Source organism: Gossypium arboreum, chromosome 13 (genome assembly GCF_025698485.1).
Source record: "Gossypium arboreum isolate Shixiya-1 chromosome 13, ASM2569848v2, whole genome shotgun sequence".
Lineage (NCBI taxonomy): Eukaryota > Viridiplantae > Streptophyta > Magnoliopsida > Malvales > Malvaceae > Gossypium > Gossypium arboreum.
The window spans coordinates 118,341,235-118,366,521 of record NC_069082.1 but is presented as its reverse complement, the minus strand read 5'-3'; the positions used below and the strand labels follow the sequence as shown (position 1 = coordinate 118,366,521).

Genomic DNA, 25,287 nt, shown 5'->3' with positions numbered 1-25,287 from the left:
ATGAAAAATCATTTATAAAATAAAACTGCAATGTTTATCAATTTAATGCATTTTTAAGTTATAACTATGCCAATAATTATCATTGCAATTTATTATTATAAATATTAAACTAAATAATTAACTCAATAAATTAATTTACTTAATATCACTTTTGATCATATATATTTTCTGATATCCTGATAGTTAACTTTCATTAGTGATGAAACGCCTAGTAAACAAATATCTATTTTGAGTCAATTCCATCGAATATCATTAAACTATAATATTTATTCTAAATTAACCTTTAAATTTTAAATCATTTTAATTACATTCTTAAACAATTGAGGCTATATCAATTATGTCTTTTTATTATTAAAATTATCGATTTAACTGATAAATGACATTTTAAATTTTATATGACATAATTTAAAATGAAAAGTTTAACAAAAAAATGAATATTTTAAAATCAATGTTTTGAAGCTCTTAGTTTTGATATTTTCAAGCATTTATAGAGGTTTTATCGTTTACTCTTTTTTTCTTTTTCAATTCTACTTTATTTTTAGTTTTTAGTTTTTACTTTTAAAAGTTATGGAGCAACATTTTATTTTGTTTTTAAAATTTAACCACATAATATTTGATTTGTCATTTAACAGTTAAATTAATGATTTTAATAACGAAAGGATATAATTGGTATAATATTAATAATTTAAAATGTGATTAGAATATTTTAAATTTTAAGACCAATTTATAATTTAAAATTATTTAATGTAATTAATTCATTATTGTTACATATGAAATATATAGTTATATATTTAATTATACCACACACAACTTATTAATTTTTAAAGATTTCATAAATGAGAATATTACATATATCTTATATGTAACAAATAAAACACTATAAAATTTAAAACCGTTTCCAATGGTATCCAATAATTATTTTTTATATTTTACTCAAAAGGATTGAAAGTAGGTAATTTATATGAATAAAATATTAAATATAATAATTTAATTAGACAAATATAAATACTTTTAAAATTATGAAAACATGTAAAACTCATTTAATTTTTTTAATGATATAAATGGATACTGTATATGTTCCTGTGAGCGAAGCAATTTAAGTTGAGAGACAGCTGCACCTCGAAACAAATGAATGCAACCTTAGTATTTATTATTAATTAAAAAATAAATTATTTAGTTTTTTTTTAAATTTATCAATTCAAGTATAATAAAAATCATAACTATAATTATATATTCGAGCAATTATAAAGTAGAATTAAATTTATATGAAGTAAAAAGGTAGGGTATGTTTCATATTTCGGTCAAATTAAGATACAAATAAAGAGCGACGTCGCAATGACGAAACATGAGAGAAGCTGAAATGACGTTGCAATGACATGATAGGGAACTTCAAGACGTGATGTCATGTAATTTTCTCAGTTTTCTTCTTCCAATCAAGTTCAAATTATTTGTCACAGTCGAACTCTGATTAGTGTAAATTATTTTAAGATTATTTGACCTACGAATTTGGCCAATAAATAGGCCTTTTCTACCCTAGAAAGATTAACCGATAACACATTTAAGTATTAGCTTTTACAGGATTTCAAGGAAATTTGTGTTTAAGTTTTGAGAGTTCTTATTTTTAGGTTTCGGAGTTTAGTTTTTATCTCCATCTTTGTACTATTTGTTTTTGTCGATTTAGTGAAATTATCTTTACCCGTAGTTTTTATCCTCTTCGGAAGCATTTTCCACGTAAAATTTGTTCATTCAATCTTTTCAATTTCTTCACTTTTCTTGTTTGTTATGCAACACCCTACACCCGACTCAATCACCAAATCCAGATACCAAATGTCATAAACGACTTGGATAACCTATCATACCGCTAACCCGTTACTCACAAATTATATATACACATATCTATATATCATAGTTAACAATCATCCCATAATCAATTCCATGGTTAACGACTGATTTCATACACTAGAAGTTTGCAATTAGATTCAATTATTCTCAATACCAAACTTTTACAGCTAATTGTCATTATTAACACAAATAATGTTTTACAAATTCCAACTAAAGCCATTACCATCGCTACAAAATATTAGCCTCTGAGCCATGGCCTCTAAGGGTGCCCCTCTAATTACATAAAACAGCTACAACACCCAACACTCAAATCTGGCAGTGTCTGGCTTGATATTTCCACTCTATTTTTGAGTCTTCATCTATCTTGCATATAAGTAGTAAATCTTATAAGTTCAGAAGAACTTAGTGAGGTCATGTATATTGGTATTCATAGAAGACTTCTGAATATTAAGAAAAATGTGGTTTTTATGCACAAAGTTAAAACTCCCTGAATTTTGTAGGAGATGTAACGCCCCAAAATTTATATTTCTGACTCGGTTAGAACTTGATATAAATGTGTATTTGCTTCAGTGGTTAAGTGTATTAGGTGTGTGTGTGAGAGGTCCCAAGTTCTAGACCTAGCTTTGGCAAATTTTGGTTTTTATCTGAATGAAGCCTGGTCTTTGGTTATTAGGCTTATAAGTGCTGATTTGTAAAAGCTTATCAGGATGGACTTATTGGTTTAGTGGTTTAGCTGTGTATTGGTACGTTAGAGGTCTGGCGTTCGAATCCTTGTAGGAGCATGGGTTTTATTTTTGCTCAGTGATGGGCAAGAATTTCGGCAGAGTGGGGACTCTAGAGTGGATGTAGTTTAGAGGATTTGTGGGAGGAAAATAAAGAGTGGTTATCTCATCTTTTGATTTCCTTTTTCATTTTTACCTCATTTTTTTCCCAAAATTTTAGTTTTTTTCAAAAGTTTCTAACGTCCCATTCAGTTTCTTCTGTTTTTTTTCTCTACTATTTTTTTTATTCCTCTTCATTTAATACTCTTTTTGCATCCTTTCTAATTGAGGTGTTTCTATCTGTCATTTCCGTGCGACTCGGTAAGTTTTATTAAATGCGTTTTCGTAATGGTTAACAAATATTTTATTAATGGAGGCTTGTTTTGGGTACTTAGGTGGAAGTTAAGGGGCTGTGGTCAGCCAATCGGTGCTCCGATGTGCGGAATCGCTATTCTTGCTCAAAGGTAAGGGTTTCGTTAGACTTTAGAGAGTGTTTCTTCCTATTTTAGTTGATAGAGAATCGAAATAAATGATTAATTGAGTGGGATTTTAGTTTATTTTTAGGTTCTGGAAGCTTAGGAGCGCTTATGTATTGAAACCTACATAGGTGTATACTCTAATTGCACAGAAAATAGGACTCGGCAAAAGCCGAAAAGCTTTCTGTAGACACCATACGGGCGCGTAGCCACACGTGTGGTAAGCAGTGTGGAAGTACACGGGCGTATGGTCGAAGAACTAGGCTGCGCGCACGCGACACGAGCGCGACGGATAAGGCCGTGTGATGGCTGGCGAGGCCGTGTACGAGACACGGGCTAGGCCAATTAGGCCATGTGGGCCATACGGGCGTGTGAAAATTTGGACCAAGCCGTGTGATCCACATGGCCAAGGTCAATTTGGGCCGTGTGGGCTACACGGGCTTGTGGGCTCATACGGGCAGGCCAAATGGGGGTGCGAGCCTATTTTTCTGAAATGTTCTATAAGGTTGCACGGGTCGCCCAAGTCGACTATGACCTGTTGAAGGGTCGGTAAGAAATACTTAGACCCTTATTCTGTGATATGATATTATGATGTATGTGTTACCATATTACACTTAGCATGTATATCTATTCTGTTTTGAATATAAATGTATGATCTGTTTATCTGCATTAAAGCATGCCATATTGTATGATGCATTGCATCGGGGTGGGTTTGATGAAAAGAATGAAGTATCTAAAGGCTTCATAAGCTTGTTATCTGGCAGCTAAGCTGCGTATTTATGACATGTACCGCATTACTGTACTTTATGGTATGTAGGGTTAGATGGGTCGATTTTATCCCCATATTTGGTGTACAGAGATGGGTGGGTCGATTTTATCCCCACATGATATGTTGGGTTGGACGGAGTTGGTGTACAGGGTTGGTGGGCATGTTCTGTTATTCTGATCTTTTATGCATGTTATATCTGAGATGGGCTAAGGCCCTAAGTTTGTATCTGATTCTGTTTCTGAGTGGGCCAAGGCCCACACGATTCTGTAAAAAGGGTTTAGGCCCTAGTTATGACTATATTTTGATATCTGTCTGTATGCATGCTGAACTGTGGGGATGTACACATTGAGTTTGCGAAAACTCGCCCTTATTTATTTTATCTATTTAGGTAATCCCCAGCAGTAAGCGGATCGGTGCAGTGGAGGACTCTACAGTGACTACGCTCACATACATTTGGTTTATAAACTTACTACTTTTGTTTTATTCATTATTTTGGGAATATTTTGATGTAATTTTGGACTTGGAATTTTGATTTTTAATTTAGGTTTTTGAACTACGAACATGGATTATAAACTACAACGCCCAAGTATGGTTTTTCTAAAACAAATTAAGAGCTTTAGAAATAAATAATAAATTGGTTTCAAAAGCTTCCGTGATAAAGAAATGTTTTCAAATAATTTGACTATTACACAATATCGACTATGAAAAAGATAACAATTTGAATGATTTTCCTGATTTGAAACTATTTCTAAGAAACACTCTCATGTAATACCGCCAGATTCGGCCATAATGTCCAGGCCGGGTTGGGGTGTTACATTTAGTGGTATCAGAGTCTAGTTGCAAAACTCAGCTATAGATTTGGGTTGTAAAAAGAATGGTTTTTAAGAAATGATTTGTAAAACTATTTGAAATATTTTTAATAAATAAGTGGTACAATAAGTCTCCGATGCCGTTTCTGTAAGTTTCTAAAACTCTGATAAGTACTGTTTGAATGCATGCTTAGAATATACTGAAATTCTGTTTAGATCTGTTTGAAAATACCGTTGTATGCTATGAAACTACTGTAGGTAGTAGACTTTATTGAAACACTTTAGATAGTGTAAACTGAAAGCCGTAGTAAACTACGACTTACGATAACAGACTCTGAATACTCTGATAACTTTACTGCATAAAATATTTGTTAATAAATATCGAAATTGTAAATTGATTTGCATAAAACTGTTAATACAGATTAATCTGAAATTACGATTAGCACACGTGGTACTCGTGGACGGGGTACTAGAGGCCGTGGTAATGGCCGTAAAGGGGCTCGAGTTAATTCATTTGCATCTGACACAATTATGAATCTAGACACTAGTGAGATGCCGGTGTCCCTTGTTACTGAGACTAGGTTTGGGACGGGGTTACATGATTATGCAGTTAGGGACGGCGCACTGTCCCAAAAAATGCTACAGATTCTAGAGAGGGTCACTGGGCCTAACATGGGTTCTGGGGGCCGTGGGTCGGTTAAGGAACGACTCCGATCTAATGGGGCTGAAGTATTTAAGGACATCGCTGGAGTTGCTCCTTATGCGGCCGAGTACTGGATGGAGGCTACGGAACGTATTATGGATGACCTAGATTTCACTGCTAAGCAAAAGTTTAAGTGAGCTGTGTCTTTGCTTCGTGATAAGTCATACCAGTAGTAGTTGACGGTTAAGGATGGCACTTAACCCAACCGGTTGACATAGGATCTGTTTAAGATGGCTTTTCAGAGCAAGTATATAGGGGCCAGTTATATTGACGCTCGAAGACGAAAGTTCCTTAATCTTACTTAGGGAGATCCTTCAGTGGCCAAGTATGAGGCTGGATTTATGAGATTGAGTCGTTATGCGATGGGCATAGTGGCGATAGAGTATAAGCGTTGTGTCCATTTTGAGGATGATCTCTAGGACAATTTACGGGTTATGATAGCTCCTCAGAGGGAGCGAGATTTCTTTGCATTGCTTGAGAAGGTGAAGTGCACTGAGCACCAAAAACCGAGACAGAATGAAGGCTAAGAGGGATACATAGCTTACGAATACTAGGATGTAGCCTAGGAAAAAATTCAAGTCTGATAGGCCCGTGAGAGTTGAGCCCACTATTGCACCTATTGGGGTAACGATCTGTCAACACTGTAATAAACGCCATCTGGACTAGTGTTAAAGGGCTATTGGAGCTTATTTGAGGTATGGGTCTACGGAGCACCGTGTTAAGGACTGTTTATTTAGGACTAATCAGATGCAAATTCTAGTTAATAAGATTGCACAGTCGCCTAGAGTAGTTCAGCAGCCACCTAGAGGCGGAGGTCAAGCTAGGGGTGGTAACGACATGGGCCGATAATAGAAAACACTGGGCAGAGGTGCTGGACTGACTGAGGCGAGGCAATCTGCACTAGTTTATGTTGCACGTCACCGTAAGGATCAAGATGCTTCAGATGTCATCACGGGTACGTTTCTAATTTTTAGTGTACCTTACTTTGCATTGATAGACATGGCTTTACACACTCTTACATAGCTAGTACGGTGTCTGAAACCTTGGGGTTACCGTTTGAGAGCATTTCTAATGAGATAACAGTAGTGAGTCTATTGGGGCAGTCTATTAGAGTTAGTAAATGGTTTAGAGACGTTCCGTTAGAGGTCCAAGAGACAGTATTTCTGGCTGATCTGATAAAACTTTTTTTGAGGAGTTCGACTTGATTTTGGGCATGGATTGGCTGGTGAAACATCGAGTGAGTTTGGACTGTGCTATGAAAAAGGTTGTTCTGAGGACCGAGGGGGATAATGAGGTGGTCGTGATTGAGGAATGCCGAGATTCTTTGACTAATGTGATATCTGCATTGAGGGCAGAGAAGTTAGTAAGGAAGGGGTGTAAGGCATTCTTGGCTTTCACTAGTGTTACTGATTCTGTGAACTCTTCGGTTAAAGACATCCGGACTGTAAAAGACCTTTCAGATATTTTTTCAGAAGAATTACCGGGATTGCCTCTGAGTCATGAGGTAGAATTTGGTATCGAGTTGATTCCGGATTCAGCTCCGGTGACTATCGTCCCTTATCGAATGGCACCGAAAGAGCTGATGGAGCTTAAGGCTTAATTGTAGGAATTGTTGGATCGTGGATTTATTCGTCCCAGTGTGTCTCTGTGGGGAGCACCTGTTCTGTTTGTAAAGAAGAAAGATGGGACAATGAGGATGTGTATCGACTACCGTCAGTTGAATAAGTTGATAATCATGAATAAGTATCTGCTTCCGAGGATAGATGACTTATTCAATCAATTCAAAGGGGCTTCAGTGTTCTCTAAGATCGATCTGTATTTGGATTATCATCAGTTAAGAGTTAAGGAGGCCGATGTGCATAAGACAGCATTTAGGACTCGATACAGACATTACGAGTTCTAGTTATGCCCTTTGGGTTGACTAATGCTCCAGCGACATTCATGGATTTAATGAACCGAGTGTGCTAACCCCATTTGGACCAATTCGTGGTGGTATTCATCGACAACATCTTGGTATATTCTAAGTCAGAGAGTGAGCACGATAAGTATCTCAGAGTAGTTCTGCAGACTCTGTGAGAGAAACAGTTGTATGCGAAGTTTACGAAGTGTGAGTTCTGGCTCAGAGAGGTAAACTTTTTGGGGCATGTGATTTCTACTGAGGGGATTCGTGTAGATCCTCATAAGATTGAAGCTGTGTTGAGTTGGAAACAGCTAAGGAATGTGTTGAAAATTCGAAGCTTTCTGGGGCTGGCAGGATATTATCGACAATTCGTAAAAGGGTTCTCTTTGATTGCAGCTCCGATGACTAAGCTGTTGCGTAAAGGAGTTCCTTTCATGTGGAATGATGCACAGCAAGAAAGCTTTGAGAAGCTCAAGACCGTGCTAACTCAGGCACCTGTTCTAATTCAGCCTGAAACCAGTAAGGACTTTGTGGTATACAGTGATGCATCTCGTCAGCTCAAGAGTCATGAGGTTAATTATCCGATGCACGGTTTGGAGTTGGCAGCAGTGGTCTTTGCTCTTAAAATCTGGAGGCATTATCTATACAGTGAGAATTGTACCATTTACACTGATCATAGGAGCCTCAAATATCTCATCACTCAGAAAGAGGTGAACCTTAGGCAGTGTCGATAGGTTGAACTGCTTAAGGATTCTGACTGCAGTATTAAGTATCATCCTGGTAAGTCCAATGTGGTGGTCGATGCGCTTAGCCGTAAAGCTATGGCCGACTTGAGAGCAATGTTTGCTCGATTCAGTTTATTTGACAATGGGTGTCTATTGGCTAACCTGCAGGTAAGACCATCATGGATTGATCAGATCAAGGATAAAGAGATAGGAGATAAGTCTCTTGAGTTAAGGTTCCGTCAGATTAAGAGTGGGGTTACTACGAATTTTAGAATTAATGTTGATAGGGTATTATGTTTCCGATGACGGATCTGTGTACCGAATGATGAGGGTTTAAGATAATCGATTCTAAAGGAGGGGCATAGTAGCCCCTATGCTATGCATCCCGGTGAGAATAAGATATACTGAGATCTCCGAGAGTTGTACTGGTGTCCAGGGTTGAAACGTGAAGTTACCGACTTTGTTACTTGCTGTTTGACTTGTCAGCAGGTTAAGGCTGAGCATTAATTACCTTCGGGTTTCCTGCAGCCTGTTAAGATACCGTTATGAAAATGGGAGCGAGTAACGATAGACTTCGTTAGTAGGTCGCCCCTAACACCCACTAAAAAGGATTCTGTTTGGGTCATCGTGGATCGATTGACCAAGACTGCACATTTCGTTCTGGTTAGAACAGACTTCTCCCTACAGAAATTGGCCAAACTTTACATTTCTGAGATAGTGAGGCTACATGTGGTACCTGTCTCGATCATTTCTGATAGGGATCCTCGTTTTACGTCTCGATTCTAGCAGAAGCTTCATGAGGCTTTGGGTTCAAGATTAGACTTCAGTACTACTTTTTATCCTCAGACAAATAGTCAGTCAGAGAGGGTGATTCAGATTCTAAAAGACATGTTGAGGGGTTGCATTATAGACTACCAAGGTAGTTGGGATAAGTACTTGCCATTAGCAGAGTTCACTTACAACAACAGCTATCAGTCTAGTATATAGATGGCACCTTACGAGGCATTGTACGGACGTAAGTGTCGCACTCCCTTATGCTGGACTGAGTTGGGTGAGCGACATGTTCTGGGTTTGGAGTTGGTATCAGAGACTGAGGATAAAGTCCGTTTGATTTGAGATCGTCTGAAGATGGCTTCTGATAGACAGAAGTCCTATGCAGATTTGAAGAGGAAGGACATCGAGTATTTTGTGGGGGACATCATTTTCCTTAGGGTCTTGCCATGGAAGAAAGTTCTGAGGTTCGGTCACAAGTGCAAGCTGAGCCCTCGGTTTATTGGGCTGTACAGAATTCTGAAGCGAGTGGGACCGTTCACTTATCAGTTAGAGTTACCACCGGAGTTAGACATCATTCACGATGTATTCTACGTCTTAATATTGATGTGCTATCACTCTGATCCCACGCACATTGTGCCTGTGGAGGAGATTGAGGTTAGACCAGATCTAACATTCGAGGAGGAGCCGGTTCAGATCCTAGATCACGACTTTGATATTCTACCTAAGAAATCTATCCCCATAGTAAAGGCGCTGTAGAGGAATCATAGCACTGAAGATGCTACTTGGGAGCCGGAGGATTTGATACATCAGCAGTATCCTTACTTTTTTTGATCAAGTAAATTACGAAGACGAAATTTTCTTTTAGGAGAGTAAAGTTGTAACGCCCCAAAATTTATATTTCTGGTTCTGTTAGAATTTGATATAAATGTGTATCTGTTTCAGTGGTTAAATGTTCTGGGTGTATGCGAGAGGTCCCAAGTTTTAGACCTAGCTTTGGCAAATTTTGGTTTTTATCTAAATGAAGCCTGATATTTGGTTCTTAGGCTTATAATACTCTTTTTGCATCCTTTCTAATTGCGGTGTTTTCATCTGTCGTTTCCGTGCGACTCGGTAAGTTTTATTAAGTGCGTTTTCGTAATGGTTAACGAATATTTTGTTAATAGAGGCTTGTTTTGGGTACTTAGGTGGAAGTTAAGAGGCTTTTGGTGACAACTTTTGGCGTTTCAACCGAGATCTCAACATAACTGCAAATCCGAGCCTTGATCCCTTTCTTAAATACGGTCTTTTTCTAATACTGTAACACTCATACCCAGTCCAATCGTCAGACCTAAGCTATAAGATGCTACAACAGTAAATTGGAACATTCATATGCAATTTATTCAATAATATTCATAAAATCAATATATACAAGTTAATTCTATGTTAAACATGCATTACAAACAAAACTGAGTCTCAATTGAGCTTACAAAAGCCCTTAAACCGACTCGAAACCAAATCAGGACCATTTTGAAACATTTAAAAAAAGATAGGTAAAAAGGTAAAATAGGGGGTCACACAGCTGTATAGTGCAATATCAAATAGTCGTGTCTCCAAACTGCGTAACAGACTATTGCCGTGTAATCCAGGGTCACACGGCCGTGTCGTTAAGCCTTGTGAACTAAAAACAAAAATGAACGTGTTTAACACATGGCTAAGTCAACCACCCATGTATGGCACACGGCTATGTGGTAGCTCGTGTGCAAAAAAAAAAGACCCTTTTTAAGAAAGTTTCATACCATTCAAGCAAAGTGACTTATAATGTCAATTTGTGTCATTCAATCCTATACCAAAACATACATATTTCAAAGCCAAAACACCAATTCACATAATCATTTAAACATAAAATCAATATGCCCTCATTGACATCAACAATTTATTAAACTCAAATAAAATACAATTAATATCAAAGCTTTTAACCATTGCATATCACAACCTATTTCAAATGCATGATACCATTCAAAACTTTGTCATTTCCTTTAACCTTCAAAGTACCAAATTTGACATCAAGCCAATATCACATACCAAATTACTCTATCAACTTACATACAAATATAAACATACCATAACATATACATTCACTTAAGAAGCCAAATCATCTTATGTATATGCCACAAGTAACCAAGTTCAAAACATTAAAAATCTATCGAGTCGTGAGACGCTAGGTGTGTGCTTCTCTAGTTTGATGAGAGTTAGATATTATTCTTCTCTTTAAACTCTATTTTGAAGTTGAAAATGACAAGTAAATTTTGTTTTCTTTCTTTTCCTTTTAGTTAAAACATATTTTATTACTAATTTAATTAATTAAAACATAAAAATTCAATAATTTCACTTATTTCAAAGCCACAACCGTCCATGCTATTTAAAATATGTCTAATTGCCATTTTATAAACATTTAGCACATGCAAATAAATAGCAATTAACTTTTATAGCTTTTATGATTTAATCTTTTGTTCTTAATTAATTAACTAAACGTCAAAATTATTGAATCAAACCTAAATATAACACCTAAATAACTTCGTAAATATTAAATAAATAATATTTTGCAGGCTCACACGTTAGAATTGTTGTCCTGAAACCACTATTTCCTACACCACTGAATATAATTTGTTACAAATATCATCTTTCACGGACCTGAATATGATACTTGATTGATTGAACAAACACCCCTTTCTTTCCGACAGACTCGCACCCATAACGTAACCCCAAAGCACTTACTCACTATAGCCCAAACTTTTAATATGTTCTAATTATTAGATAGTTCCTAGCAGACTATCTCCTACTCCGGAATCTCTTGGCGGTTTGCACCCTTGGTAGTCCCTCATGGTATTCCTCGTACTATATAGCCCTAATAATTTTTTGTTTCTTCCGCCATTTTCCGGTGGACTTCCTCATTTGATAGTCCCTGTAAAAAACAATCATACAAACTTTTAAAAAATTTATCCACATTAGCAGTGAAGTATACGTAAAATGTCACAAGAGTTGTCACGTCAATGCCATTAAAATTTTAACAGTTCAGTCCATTTTTCGTAAGAAAAGCAAACAATTTAACTAAAATTAAATGTTAAGGGTCAAAATAACTCAAAAAAAAGGAATAAGAGTCAAAATGAAAAAATAAGTAAACATTAAAGGGCTAAATTTATATTTATACCTTATTTTTAAAATATTACCTAATAACTTATGGTATTGTCTTATTTTTGCTTCTAGAGTTTTTTAACACCAAATAAATTTCTTAATACAAATTTCTTAATACAAACTGTACTATGATTATTATACTAATTTGTATTTAATGGTTTATGTATTTTATAATTAAATAAAATTAAAATATTTTTATTAAATAATAATTTGTGTTTGACCAATTTTGGTACATGAAAATATATTTAATATGAATATATACCCAATATTTCTTAATCCTTTTGATCATACTTTCATATTTATGTGGTTATATATCTAACACAAATGAGGGAGAAAATGCTTTAAAAATAAAATATCTGAATAACATACTAGTAATTGTAATATTTGGGTTTTTTCTCATCATATGTGTATCCTGTGAGTGGACGTTATCCATTTCTTTCTCAATTAGTTTGGCTTATCTATTTCTTCGTATATTGTATTTGTTGTATTCTACATTTAGTTGGTTAGAAAAAGCAATATATTTTGGGTCTAGCGGATCCTCACACATGGCAATAGGATAAGGTAGAACTCTGAAACGCAAACATATAATTATGCATGATGGGTTTTAAATTCCATCTTAATCTTAATTTTTACTAATTGTGTTAAGACTCATCCAAATGTAATTTAAAAAAGGGGTAACATGTAATTTACCTCTAAGCTTGTCTAAAAGTATTTAGTTTGTACTTAAATTCTTTTTATTCCTAGCATTGTCTCAATTTGTTAATAAATATAATTTTTAAATGTTAATATGTAATTTGCTCTTTGAATTTATCCAAAAGTATTTTAGTACCTCAGTTTTTCAAAAAGTACTTATTGCTATCAACTTGTAAAATAAATAATATTTTTAAAATTAATTTATATTTATTAAATGATTTTAACTTTTAAATTTATACTGCATCTATTAATGTCATGTTAGTATAAATTAATGAAATTAGTATAAAAGTATATATCTAAATAAAGGAATATAAATTTAAAGACCAATTAAATACAAAAATTTGAGTATTAATTAAATATTTTAGACAAATTTAAAAGATAAACTACGTATAAACCCGAAAAAAAAAATTTTATATGCAGCATTGCGAATGTACTTTTAGTAGCGTTGCACGTGAAAAATCGAAATTACAGCATAGCAAAATAACGACGATCACTTTTCACTATTACTATCGTTATTTAATATCCAACTGTTGCTGCTCTTGCATTAAATTTTTTTTTCTTTTTATCATTTTAAACCCATAAAATTAATATTAGCATTTCTTTTTCTTTTTAATTTTCCTTAACGGATTTATTGAAACTTAAATATTATTATAACGGGGGGACCGCACGACTTGTGGTTGATTTCGATAGGTGGTGGACTGGTGAGGAATCTGTGAATGTTCTCTAAGAAGCCGCAGGCCAAGGTAAACTCTTCCCTTTCCAGATTCGGAACTTAATTTATTTATTTTTATTATTTTAGATTTTTTATATTTATAATTTTTTTTCGTTATCCTAAAAAATAGTTTTTCTTGAAAATCACAAAATAATTTTATTAATTTAAGAGAATCTAATAAGTTTATATTTGAATTTTTAAGACAACTGTAATTTCTTTTTCTATTTCCCACACTTGGGTATGATAATGGTAGCAGCGAAGTAGAGGTTCTCACACCGAAAAAGGTGAATAAAATCACAAGTTTCCTCTCATTATCATTTCCTAAAATGATATCATTTTGACTTATTTTTATGCAAGACTTTCGTGATACCAATCCCATTTATCATTCATACATACCTACGTGTATATATATATATATATATATATATATATATAGATTATATACATGCACGACAAAAGTGAAATTGATATAATAATTAAATATGATTTTAGTTAGAAATGGTAATACTTGAGTTATTGAAAATTATAATATTTTAAATTTGAGTTCCATAAATACATTTTGAGAAATTATTTAGTCATTTGTTAGTGGAGTTTTTACAAAGTTGAGATGCTATCACGTGTCATAAGAAAAAAATTAAAAAAATTAAAACAAGCACGTGTCATGTATTAAATCCTTGCTTATGGAGTTAAAAATCTCTCCTAATAATAGACAGAATGTTGACCCATATATTTTAGATTTTATATGAAAATATAAAATTATCCTCAACTTAATATTACCACTTCATAAAAATAAAAGGCTTTTGATAATTTTTTACTAAATTAAAATCCAGTTGTAAGGTTACATTAATTAGGTAAAAATTTTAAATATTAGTATAGATATATATACTCATTATGCATGGGTGAAAATAAAATAAAAAGCACAACCTAGGAAGGAAAAAAAAGGCTAGTATGTATACTTTAGGGATAAAACAACGTCACACTTGATGAATTATATTTATACTATTAAGACCTCTTTATGTGTGGATGACTTTTTTTTTTAATGAAGATTACAAGTATAACTACACATGTAACTATAAATACAATCATAAATAATAAGTTCAAAAATTATAATTAAAATTAAATAATACAGAAATAAATTAAACTAAAAATCATAATAAAATAAATTTGAATACAACCTACTCATAGGAAAATTCAATATTGTAATTTCTTTTTCAAAATATTCTCATAATCCTAAATCTTGACATTTCAACAAGTTCATTGGCAACCTAAAACCTGACATTTCATGGTATTTACGGATGATATTTTTAAATAAGATGGATCAATTTTGTTCATTATTCCTTTTCCGATTGGGACCATATTTTGGATGATGGGTTTTTCTCTTTTATAAAATACAATAATACTTCAAAATTATTAACTATATCTCTTAGAATTAATTCCTTAATTTAATATTTTACCTAAACTAAAAACTTAATATCAATGAACAAAGCTTTTGATTTTTGGATATTTAAATTCAAGTTTTTAATACCTTTTTATGTTTAAGTCTTTAGCCTCAATAAGATAATTTATTATCGATGAATTTTATTTAGTAAAACATGTAAACAAGTGATTAAACCTTGATCTCATAATTAAAAAAATTACGTGAATAATCATCATATCACATTGATTTGTATTTTACTCTATATAGAATTCTTAATTTGATATTTATACTTTATCTATAATAATAAATTAAAAAAAAACCATCAGCTAGAGAGTTCATAAAGAAACATCAAAGGTTAATTACATTTTGTTAAGATTAAGAGATCCCAAACTTTTTCAGATTCCCAAAAATGAAAGATTTAAACCCTAGAGATATAACCCAAACTTTTTTTATTTCCCTTTTTACCCCCAATAAAGCTTGAAATGATATGAAGGCAAGGGGGATGAACAAAGAAGGAAAAAAAAAATTAAAACAAAAAAAAATCTTAGAAAATTGAAGGCAATTCCATCATCTGATCAATTTCTTCGACTTGAGCTGCAGAAGAACTCTCATCCAAAAGCCACTTCTCAAGAAACGATAATGGAGGATTACTGTTGTTATTATTATTATCATCAATATTATTGTTATTGTTATCAGCTTTTTGCTTCCTTTCTGGGTTAATGATCTTTTCACCAGAATCTTGAAAAGTAGCCTTTGAAGTAGATTTCTCCATTAATGCAACATCCTTCATGTTCTCAAACGATAGAATCGATTCTAACTGATCATCTCCATGAGAGATCAAATCATTGTTTGCAGCAGCTGAACAACTCCCAATGCTGTCGCTGTTGTTGTTGTTGTTGTTAATCTTGGGTGACGATCTCATCCAACCTTGAAGGAGACGAGATATATTCTCGGTGCTTGAAGCATATGAAGAGGAGGTTTGGTTTAGCTTAAGATTACTTGAACCAGCTCCAGTCTCACTCTCTGCGAAATCTAAGCTCTTCTCATCACCCGCCATTGAAGGAGGCTCCATAGCTGACTGAAACTTCCTTAGCTTCTTCTTCAGATGGGTGTTCCAGTAATTCTTTATGTCATTGTCTGTTCTTTGTGGTAAATACGATGCTATGGCTGCCCATCTGTAACCAAAAACAAACAAAATCATTGCATAGTATCAAAGCAAAACAAAGATAAAACAGTGAAGATGATCTCGAAATCTGATAATAAGAAAAAGATTTGAGGATTACTTGTTACCCAGTAATGCTTGCAAGTGAATAATCATCCCTTCTTCATGAGGAGTGAAGTTGCCTCTTTTGATTCCTGGCCTGAGATAATTAGTCCATCTAAGTCTGCAACTTTTGCTGCATCTCATTAACCCTTTCGAATACAAGCAAAAAACATATTCTGAATCAGCCAAAAGAACCCATGAAATTCATTTTATCTTCTTGATTGAATTGATGGATATCAAATTGTAAAAGGGATAAGGTAAAAATACCAGTATTGGTAGGGACTGATCTCCAGTTTCCAGGACCATGTTCTTGAATGTAAGAGACGAGGATGATATCTTCTTCAGGAGTCCATGGACCTTTCTTGATACCCACTTTATCACAACATGGAGGTCTTCCCATGGCTTCCTTTGCTTCTTTTTCTCTTCCCCCCTCCCCCCTCTTTGGTTTTCAGTTATGGAGCTTTCAAATAGTGCCATAGCCATGTGAGTGACATATATAAAGTAGGGGGAGATAAAGCCTCAATGAAACATTATGGTCTAACTTAGAGGTCTTATTAGCCGGGTCGGGCCGGCTTGATGTTCAGTTCCAAAAAAAAAATTATGTCTAAATCTGATCCCGCTCATTTAGATCAATTTTACTAATAAAATAATAATAATAATGATAATATATATATATATATATATATATATATATATATATGAGTATTTGGTACATTAATAGTGTATTTTTATATCACAATCAGTATTAAAAATTTATATATGCCTTCTTTTTAATATATATATATATTTTTAAGAATTTCTTATACTCTGTAGGACACTTGTTAATCATTGACCCTACTTGTAGAATTTTAAAACTAAGCTAACAATGTACTAAATATTTTTCATAAAAATATTAATATATCTTTATTATTATTTTGAATAGTAAAATGAGTTAAGCGAGTCAAGATTGAAAACATAAAGCCAAACCTAATACATGAATATTTCTAGTTTAACTCAGGTTGAATTTGAGTAATTTGAGAAATTTTTTATTTATTTATTTTTCGTATTTTTATTTAATATTAAATAAATTTATTTTGAAATTTAACTCTGATTTAGTGAGAGTATAAAATTGAGATTGTTTTAATTTTAAAACAAATAAATCAAATTAAATTAATTTATAAATTTTATCTTTTACATCAAATTAAAAGAAAAATAATCCAATTCAAATAGAATTTTAACTTGTAGTTTAATTTCAAATATTTTATTCAATTCGAGCTAGAGAGAGAAAAGGTTTGAGGAGGTGGTAGAGAAAGAGGTGCAAGTAGCAAGAGAATCCTCATCTCCATTTACTTACTGTTGTGCCATAATTGTTAGTTAGCATCTTACGGGATTCTCTTGCATGACAAGGGAACCAACCTTTTTTTTCTTATAACGATTACTCTCGAACAAGCTTAATGGAAACTCATCTCAATAGATTCAAATAGTTAGATTTTTATTTCCAATCAAATCTCGTGCTGTAAATTTAAATTTATACAATATTGTTAAGGGTCGACTTTTTTTTAAGAAATTTTTTATATGTCATTTATCAAGTAGTTGACTCGATCTTTAAATAAAGGTATTGTGCTTGAGGTATCTATGCTTGGTTTTAATTAAGTGGTAGTATTCTTACCACTAATGCTATTTAAGGATATGAGTTCAAATCCCACCTAGGCCATATGCTACATGTCTTATGTTGGAAATGTGTCCATATTGTAGTAAACATGTAACTATTTTCTATTTACTTGAACAATGAATAAATAAATAAAGTTAATTTCATATTTCACTATTATGTCTTTTGTATTTATGTCCTTTATATTTTGCATGCATAGCAAAATTGTTATAAGTAAATATTAGTTCATTGATTGTCTAAAGTTCAAACTGAAGATAAGTGGCATTATAAAGAACGTTTATATTGCGAAAAAGGCCACTTACTTTAGTATATAATCTAAATGAGTTTGTAATCCTGTAAAAGAATCAAAGTGAGCATTTGATTCAAATACTGAGAAAGATTATTATGTCGTCTACAATTCTAATTGGGGAGATACTAGTCTTGGCTATTAGAGCAGTTGACTCCACGAGTAGAGACATAGATATACTCATTGCTAGAATTATGCATTGGACTAGACCCAAGATGAATTAATTTTGAATCTGATTGCGAATTAATTCACTTGTGACGTTCATGGTGTGATTTACCTAAATCTTGAGTTAGTCGCTGATCATGCGTATGCAACTCATGTGCTTTGATATAAGTAGAGGCTTATGCTTTAAAGATGATCGAGCCCATAACCGGTATGTTGGGTACTAACTTGTGTATGGCATGGCTTTACTAGCAACAGTGGAATCCATGCTCAATTAAAGAGTTAATGATATCCTCTCATTGGAATTGTGTGGATTGATAAATATAGAATGTGGCCACGGGTTGCTTGTTCTCGAACGAAAAATTTATCATAGTCATTTGTTGACAGTGGCCATATTAATTATTAAGAAGACACAAGGGTGACAATGAGATAAAATAAGATTATATTGAGTGAGCAGATTTAACTCAAAGGAATCAAAGATATCATATGAGGGTAACACACATGATAAATTGGACAAAGCAGTTGGATGAATTGCTTTCGTAAAGGGTATACAATAAGGAGTTTTCAATTATGGTACTTCTTGTGGACTAACTCCATGATTAAGTAATTGCGAATTATCGGAATGATGTTTCTGAACTTAAATGCAATCACTAGAGCCTAATTGTATATGTCCGATTGGTCCCTCCGCTAGCTCAACAAAAGCTCGATCGAGCTGTATTTGAATCAAAAAAAATTCTACGACTTTAGAAATAATTTAATTGAGTTAATTTATTCGATATGGAATTAAATTAGGTTGATACAAGTAACTCATCCTTTATCATAAGTGGTCATGAGAATTGTTCAACTAGAAAATTTTATTAAAGAATTTTCTTGAAAACTTAATTTGGAAAATCTACGTGATTTTTGGAAAAATTAATTTTGATCAAGTAAATTTAAATTAATCAAATCAATTAAAATTAATATGATATTTTTGGAAGTTAATTTTCAAGTCAAACAATTGGCTCAATGGGAAATTGAACTTGAAAATTGGACATGGGATCGTAAATTGGGCTCGGAAGCCCAAAAACCAAGACTAAGCCCAAAAACTGATCAAATCGGGCCCAATATGTGAAACTGGGCCGACGGTCCAACCGGTGGCTAGATTGGACCAATCAAGTCGTCATTGACCCAAACCGAACCAGCAGCAGCCGAACCAGCTCAGGGTGCCATAAGATTGTCGCACTTGTATCACCAGACGCGGCGGTACCTGTGGTGTCCCGATGGCCGGCGGCAGTTGGTCGTCGGTGGTTGAGCAGTGGAAGAGTTACACTTCTATTGGGACTCTACTAGAAAATTTGATTTCAGATTAATTATTTCAAGCTTAATGGAAATTCATCTCAATAGATTCAAATAGTTGGATTTTTATTTCCAAACAAATCTCGTGCTGTAAATTTAAATTTATACATTGTTAAGGGTCGAATTTTTTTGGAAGAAATTTTCGATATGTCATTTGTCAAGTAGTTAACTCGATCCTTAAATGAAGGTATTGTGCCTAAGGTATCTATGCTCGGTTTTAGTCAAGTGGTAGTGTTCTTACCCACTAATGCCATTTAAGGGTATGAGTTCGAATCCCACCTAGGCCATATGCTACACGTTTTCTTGGTGGATTAGGCACTCTTACAAACCCTATAAATCCCTCTGGGTTTTCCTTGAAGTCATGAGACAAAACTTGGGGCTAAAATCGAGTATAGACACCTTGAGCACAATACCTTTGTTCGAAGGCCTAACCGACTGCTCAATAACGACATTTCAAAAACTTTCCCAAAAAGAGAGTCAACCCCCCAACTAACTAGCCAAGTGGTACCATTGTTGCAAAAGTAAGGCGTATATGCCTAGGTTGGTGGTTTGAACCCTCGCAAGCCAATATGTGCAATTAATATTATGTACAATATTGACACTTCTCTTGTGAGCTTACAGATCCTCCACCAACCTAAATCTCGTGAACCCCTTTGGGCTCTCTTCAGAGTACATAAGACAAAACCCCTACTGGGACAATACTTTCTGTTAAGAGTTTGAGATACTCCCCTCAACAAACTTGTTCTTTAATTTTAAATTTAGATGATAGGTATATTTTTTTAACACCAAAAAAATTTATATTCCCTTCTTTTAATGACGTAATGATAAATTTAGTCTTTAATGTTTACATTTTTTTTTGTCAATTTTGGCCCTTATTACTTTTTAGTTAAATTTAGCTCTCAACTTTTAAAAAAAAATCGAGTTTGACCATCAACCTTTCAAAAAGAGTTAAATTGTTTTTAATAGAATATTGATTAATATGTTACTTTTTAAACATGGTAGCTTATGTGGCAATTGGTATGTACTTTATGCTTTTTTCGCTTTTTATGAACTTTTTATATTTTTAATTTTTAATTATTTTTAATATGACGTATAAGACAAATAGTGTCATGTTAGCATAAAGTATACATGGATTACTATATAAGTTTCCACACTAACAACAACAAAAATAATGTTTTAATCAACATTTTCATTAAAAAGGTAATTTAATTTTTTAAAAGTTAAAATCAAATTAACAAAAAAATATAAACATTAAAGAATAACTTTATATTATACTTTTATTAATTTAATCATAAAAATCGCATAATCGGTTCTGAGTTTGTATCATCTTTTATTACTCTATACATAAAGTAAACCCCGTAAGGCCTTCCTTATATGACTTGTTCAAATATACACTCTTTTTTTCTTTTTTCTTTTAAGATTATATAATGGTTGAATTTTTATTTGGTTCTTATACTATTTTCAAATTTAAAATTGATATTTATACTTTAATATTTATATAATTTTAGTATCTCATCCTTTATAATATCATTAGTTAGTTTAAATACTTTAACCTGATTAAAATATAGACGTGAATTTTTAAGAATTGATAACACTATTAAAATTCTTTGTTAAATTCATATTCATTACAATATACTTTTGTTACATAGCTACCAAATGATTTTAAAAATAAATATGCCACAAAAAAGAATTTAATAGAAAAAATTAGCAATATTAACAACTAGATATAAATTTTAAAATTAAAAATAAAGAGACTAAATTTATGAAATTAAAAGTACGATGATTAAATTTCAAATGTATGAATAGTATAAAGACTTGAAATATATATTGACCTTTAAATTTTTACTTTATAATTTAATCTAAAATGATAACTAATCTAATGTGAAACGTGAATAGAAAACTATACTAGTATTTAGATAATTGTGAATTTAGATGATTTATTAATATATATATATATATTAAATTTATTATTTAAAATAAATTTGAATATGAATTTTGGTCACATTTTTATTCGAATAGGGTAATATATCCATAAACCTCTTTACTTGTAAGAATTAGTTATAATGTCATGTATTCTGTATATAATTTTACTTGTTTATTTTATTTGAGTACATAACATATTTTTATAATTTTCAAAAATATATTTACGAGAATTGATTCAATTTATAATTAAAGTCTATTTATTTTAAAAAAAATTGAAGAGAATAAAATAACATTTTAAAACTAATGAAAATATTATTTAATCAGATAAAATAACTTATCATTCAAATATTAATCAAAATTTCACCTACAAAGAACCATTATTTTACTACTCCATTGTCTTTCACATAGTATTTTAAAACACCATTAACAATTGTGTAAGTATTATGAAAATAAAATAATAGTAAAATTATCGAATATCGAATAATAATAATAACAACTAAGAATGTCAAATGATAATGAAAATTATATTTATTTATTTTTTCGATGGAAACAAAATATATTCAATAATGTTAAAGTATGAAGTTTCTAGTAATTCCTTAGATGTTATTTGACAGAAAATGTCTTGTTAATGCATATATTTATTATGCTAAATAATAGTTCTAATTGATATATAATTCTAATACTAATTAAGTGATAATTAATTTAAAATAATAAATGTAATTTAATATGGTTCCAAGGCTTAATTAAATGATAATAACTATTCATTATAATTCTAATTATTTTATATAAATAATTTATTATGAACATAAAACCTATAAATTAATTTTATGTTCAAGATTAAATAGAAACATTATTGATAAAATAACTATAATTATTTTTATATCATATCATTGATTTTATAGATTTAAATAAGGAAACCGATTGAAAGACTAATATGTAATCTATTGAGTCTTAATGGGGAGATATCTTGTCTAGAGTATTGAGGCGAATAACCCCTAAAAGATAAACATATAGATGTAACTGACTGTGCATTGAAGAGGACCCAAGTAGAATAGATACTAGATTCATTTATGAATTTACTCACTTGTGACGTTAATAATGTGGTATACCGTAATCCGAAATGGATGATGGACTAGGTATGCATGACTCGTCTATTTTGATGTAAATGAAAACCTGAGTTCAAATAGATAAGGAACTGAAAATCAGTACGTTGATTGTATGATTTCTGCAGTATGTAGTATCATTCCGCAACTGTGGAATTCATAACTCAACTAAAGGGTAAATATGTAACATCCCAAACTTGACCTAAACATTATGGCTGAATCCGGAAGTGTCACAAGAAATGGGTTGAAAAACCGTTGCCGTTAAGTTAAAACCTTGCCAGTTCATTAGCCTTTATCGCTATTATTGATTTCAAAACTCTCTTTCATTTAGTCATTTAGAGATAACTGTATTTTTAGCGAAAGCTTGTAAAATTGTTGTGTCTAGAAAATTCATTCGAGATTTTAGAAAACCCTTACTTTTGTTAAAAACAGTTATAAGTAAGTAAAAACAAAAAACCCCAAACCAAAGTCAAACAGTTTTAAAGAGTCTAGAGTCCTAGAAAAATACAATATTAATGCCAAAACTTAGTAACCATAAAATAAAATAAAACCGTAAAAACAGGTGGTCACCGTCGAGTCCCCCACTGTACCGATCCGCCTAAGACTGTGGGTTACTTGTACAGACAAACAAAAAATGGGTGAGTTTACGTAAACTCAGTGTGTAACCTAGCAGAGTTAAGCATGCACACATACAAAATATCACAAATCAAACAGATTCATATCCGAGCCTGGGCCAATGTCAGATACAGATATAGATCTGGGCTTGAGCCTATTTCAGATGCAGACACAGTTACATATATACAAATCAGATATAAGAATCCTACCCCCATCCTCTACACACCATTTCCGATCATCCCTACACACCATGTATGGTTTAAAACACCCACTCAACCCTACACACTATGCTGTACCGATGCGGTACATATCATATATAATGTAGCTGTGCTGCTAGATATTAGGCATAATCTGCCTTTCAGAACACTTCCTCCAATATACATCATCCTACCCCAATCACAATAACAGAACATGCATACAGAATTAACAGATAAATCATGCTTAACATGCTTTCATAAATAGATAACAGATAAACAGACATAGGCATGCTTATAACCATATTTCAGTCTAACAGATCATTTGGTTATAGGGTTAGATAGCATTTACCGACCCTACGGTAGACCCACAGTTGATTAGGATAACCCGAGCTACCCAGCAGAAAATTTCAATACAATGGGCCTACACGCCTATGTGGCATACCCTGTGGGCCCACACGCTCCTGTGGGTCACACGTCCAGATTGGCCTAGCCCGTGTGGAACACACGGCTTGGCCCAGTTATCACACGCCAGTATGGCATGCCCGTGTGGGTCCACACACTCGTGTAGCCCATACGTCTAGATTGGCCTAGACCGTGTAGATCACACGGCCTGACCCAATTATCACACGCCCGTGTGGGCCCACACGCCCAATTTGGCCTAGCCAGTGTGGCTCACACGGCCACACTCCGGCCATCACACGACCGTGTCTTGCCCACGGCTTGGCCTTCATCGATCATACGGCTGTGTCGTCGCACACGGCCTACCACACGGCCCGTGTAGCATCGACAGAGGGGTTTTGGCTTTCACTGAATCTCATTTTTCTATATTTCGGGTACACATACCTGATTCGTTTTCAATGTGAAAGCAATTTCGAGATCACTAGAACCTTAAAGCAAACAACGATGCTTACAAAAGGTTAGGGCGCTGATTGTACTCCTCCATCCCTTTGATTTTCCCCTATAACACACCAAAATGCCGGAATAATGAGGCACGAGAAATTGACAGAATGAAGGAAGAAGAAAGTAAAATCGATGACACGAAGAGAGGGTGGAATGACAGAGAACAAGAAAAGAAGAGTTCACGTCAGATTCTTGGGAAATTGGAGGAATGAGGAAATTTTGAAAAAAAAATAATAACAAACTCAAGAGATTAATAGGAATCCCCCCAATTATCTCCACTAACCCACTACCCAGAATTTTAATTGCACTTAAACACTTGCGCAGAACCGAGTAAAAATAAATACCCATGCTTGTACAGAGATTTGAACACAAGACCTCCATCACCTTAACACTCACCCAACCACCAGACCAACAGGTCCATTCTTATATGAAATTACAGACAAATAAATATAAGCCCACTGAACAAGGATAGGGCTTATTCCAAAAATAAACAAATTTGTTAAAAGTAAAGCTTGAACTTGGGACCTCTCACATACACCCAAAACACTTAACCACTGGAGCAGACAAATAGTTGTGTCAAATTTTTACAAAGGCAAACACAAGAAATTTAGGGCATTACAAAATAACATCCTCTCATCTGTATTACATGATAGATGAAAAGAAAACATGGTCATGAGTTATTTGTTTTTATGATAAATGATTTAATTACTAATTGATAGTAATCAAATTTTTATAAAAGAAGATGTAATGGTTACCATGAGATAAAATAGGATCACACTAGGAGAATAAATTTATCCCAAAGAGATTAAGAATATCTTATGAGAGCAACACACTTGTGGCAAGGTCATTGGACGAACACTTATTAAGTAGCTTTCGTAATGGTATATAACAAGGAAGAGCTCAGTTATAATACTTTAGTAGAATGACTTCGTGACTAAATAAGTTTATGATTAACAAGCGAAAAGCCAGAATTTAATTATAAATTATTTAAACTCTTATTATATATGTTCAATTAGTCCTTGAGCTAGCTCGAAATACCCATAAATGAATTGCATATAGACCAATGAATGGAAATGAATAAAAACAATGAAGTAAGAGAAAT

At 33.0% G+C, this 25,287-nt stretch overlaps 1 protein-coding gene across 1 annotated transcript; it reads right to left on the bottom strand.

Moving 5' to 3' along the window:
* Positions 1-15,090: 15,090 nt before the first annotated feature.
* Positions 15,091-16,628, bottom strand: LOC108462995 (transcription factor MYB60-like). Its single transcript, XM_017762920.2, has 3 exons — positions 16,284-16,628; positions 16,036-16,165; positions 15,091-15,927 (listed from the first exon to the last, which is right to left on the bottom strand). Exons 1-3 carry the CDS (start codon positions 16,414-16,416, stop codon positions 15,297-15,299), a joined length of 894 nt encoding a protein of 297 aa, XP_017618409.1. The 5' UTR covers positions 16,417-16,628; the 3' UTR covers positions 15,091-15,296.
* Between the last annotated feature and the right edge of the window lie 8,659 nt (positions 16,629-25,287).